This window comes from Coenobita brevimanus, chromosome 27 (genome assembly GCF_032717465.1).
Source record: "Coenobita brevimanus isolate Jiangsu-jjx chromosome 27, ASM3271746v2, whole genome shotgun sequence".
Classification (NCBI taxonomy): Eukaryota; Metazoa; Arthropoda; class Malacostraca; order Decapoda; family Coenobitidae; genus Coenobita; species Coenobita brevimanus.
The window spans coordinates 16,094,874-16,097,905 of NC_136980.1; the positions used below are offsets into that span (position 1 = coordinate 16,094,874).

At 46.1% G+C, this 3,032-nt stretch overlaps 1 protein-coding gene across 1 annotated transcript; it reads right to left on the bottom strand.

The window, feature by feature from the left end:
* Positions 1-1,701: 1,701 nt before the first annotated feature.
* On the bottom strand, positions 1,702-2,367 carry LOC145394472 (uncharacterized). The gene has a single exon (XM_080268326.1). It carries the CDS (start codon positions 2,365-2,367, stop codon positions 1,702-1,704), a length of 666 nt encoding a protein of 221 aa, XP_080124452.1.
* Positions 2,368-3,032: the final 665 nt, after the last annotated feature.

Consider the following 3,032-nt stretch of genomic DNA (forward strand, 5'->3'; position numbering starts at 1 on the left):
GACTCATTTTTGTAGTCTGTAACTATTTTATCCATGTAATTGATCCACACCTGTGGTAATGTAATGACCCTGTACTACTATCCATTTCAGACCCTGAGGCATCGTTTTTCGCAAATATGTTGTAAACAAACAGTTGGATCAATATCACATTTTGGCACAGCTTGTTTGACACCGTCCCCTAATTTATGGCACGACAGTGCATTGCCAAGTGTGTTTCATTAAGGAGTTTACTCTTGGCTTTGAAGGGGAAGCTGGCAAGAGCCTAGTAGACATTCGGACAGGGGAAGGTATTACGTGACGCAGTTGTGACATGTATCGCTCCACCACCTCTCCCTCCACTCCCGTCTTCCCCTTCCTCCCTCCCTCATTGCCTTCCTCCTACCCCATTTCCCCACCTTCCCCCCCGCCCTCCCATCCTCCTTCTATCCTTTCTTCTCTCTCTCTCTCTCTCTCTCTCTCTCTCTCTCACTGTGTTGTACATGAGACATGAAGCCATGCACATGTTACTTGTCTATAATGGCAGATAACTCAAAAGTATATGCTACGCATGTTTTTTTTTTTTTTTCTGCAAACGATAGTGATTGCTGTTCCAGTGTAGTTGGCTGTTGCATAAGTGTTGTATGAGATTTGTTGGGTAATTATATAACCATTGAAGGTTGTATATGACCCTCTTTCCCACAGGCTATGTTGTGTGTATAATAGGATGAGGTAGCTGAGGCTTGATCATTTATAGGAAATTGGGTAGGAGTCAGAAAGGAATACGGGTGGAAATGGAGCAGGGATTCAAGAGCAGACTCCGCTCTTTCTTTACCCCTGCACAATTGTTGACTCTATACAGGGGTTTTATCCGCCCCTGTGTGGAGTACAACTCTCATGTGTGGGGAGGCTCCCCACATACAGCTCTTCTCAATAGGGTGGAGTCAAAGGCTTTTCGTCTCATTAACTCTCCTCCTCTTACTGACTCCCTTCAACCTCTGTCTCTTCGCCGCACTGTTGCATCTTTATCTCTTTTCTATCGCTACTTTAATGGTCACTGCTCCTCTGAACTGTCTGCTTGCATTCCTCCACCTCTACGACGGGCGCGTAGCACCCGTCTGGCAGCAAACTCTCATCCCTTTTCTGTCCAACTCTCTAATGCAAGAGTTAACCGTTACTCCCAGTCTTTCATTCATGCAACAGGTCAGCTCTGGAACTGTCTCCCTCTGTCTGTATTTCCTCCTGCCTATGATCTCCAGTCTTTCAAACGCAGTGTGTCCAGGCATCTCAAAATGATCGGATCTTGAATTTGGCTATCTATTGTATTTTGTTTTTCTCTTGGAGGGAACTGTTACTGCGGGCTCATGGCCTTTGGTTCCTTCTTCCTCGCATAAAAAAAAAAAAAAAAAAAAAAAAAAGAGTAAGAACGTAAAACGAAATTCAAATGAGAAGTACATAAATAAATTACTTCTGACATTAGGAAGACAGTGTCATACGATCAACGTTCTTGTAGACATGTGTTAAAAAGTCATTGCAGACAAAGATAGAAAGAGGATATATGATGGGTGGAATAATAATGCAAATAATCGAGCATATATTTTAATCTTCATCACTGTCGAGAAACAGCTCATCCTTATCATCATTGTCGATGGTGATGCAGACGGGGTCCACACCTTCATGTATGTTGTCAGAAGACCAATACTCATCTTCGAAGGCTCTGGCTCGTCATACAGCACCTGCCCACACCTCCTTTGTTGTGCAAAGTTTTGCTTCTTCTAGCCTGACCTGTAGACCTGCCTGGGTGAACCGCTGCAACGAGGAGTGCACATACCGCTTCATGCAGCCCCACACCTGCTCGATGGCATTAAGCTCTGAATGCGCAGGTGGCAGTCGGACGACTTCATGATTCCATTCACGGATGATATTGTCAATCATGTACCATGGTACTGGCCGGTTCTTCTTGCAGAGTTGCAGAAGCTCGGGACGTGTGGCGTGTGGTGGGAAGGGGATCTTGTGGCGCTCCAGCCATTTCACCAGCTCTGCTTTGTTGGTGGCGGTGGTGGGGTAGCGACTCTCCTCTGTCAACTGGCTGTGGTAGGGCACATTATCAAACACCAGCACCGATGGCTCAGCCAGTGCCGGTAGGAGCTGCGACAAGAACCAGTGGAGGAACAGGTTGCTGTTCATTTCCCTGTGGTAGTCGCCATTTTTGTTTTTTGCAGAGAAGCACAAAAACGAGTCATTAACAAAACCGTCGACTGTGCCACCTGCTACTACCACAAATCGCTCCTCTTCCCCAGGTGGCACCTGACGGCTGTAGGCGGCACTAGTGGCAGGCTGGGATGTGTCTACCCATTCCTTGTTGTGCTGCATGCGGGTAGTGAACCACATCTTGTCCACGTACCCTACCTGTCTTCCCTCCTTCTGATGTCATTGGAGTGCTCGGAGAGCCTCAACACGGCGTCACACAACAGCCAACGATTCCTTCCGCACATACATTTTCCACTGTGACGTCCTGTAGCAAAACCCCATGTTGTGCAGCACTCGCCACATCACTGTCTCTGAGATTTCCCTCGGAATAATACCTGCCATCTTTAAATCTTCTGTCAGGGTGCCAATAGTAAAGGGTTCCTTGGCTGCAAACTTGGCATGTACATGGTGGCAAATGGCACCAACAGTGAAATTGTCAAAGACAGGTGATGTGGCAGGGGGTGTTGGGGAGTCTGGTGGTGTTACGGGGGGAGTGACTGTCCCAGGTGGTGTTTCTGGGCAAGAATCCGTGCTGCGCTGCACCGTCAACCGCACTGCTTTTACGGTCATTCCCATGGCCTCTGCAACACGATCATAAGGCCTGTGTGGGGAAGCCAAATCTGTAGATTAGATAAAATGCTTTAAAATATAATATTTAATGAATTTTGATGAAGGTATCAAGATCAAATTAATTTTCCCTTATATTGTCATAGATAGCAGTGAAACATACTGACTGTTTTATCTGTAACTACGAAATATAACTATGATTAATTACTTACCTATTCAGACTAATCCTTATCTTCTTG

What these genes read in the sequence shown, in the direction of transcription:
- LOC145394472 (XM_080268326.1), bottom strand. Translation starts at nt 2,367, where the DNA reads ATGTGGTTCACTACCCGCATGCAGCACAACAAGGAATGGGTAGACACA.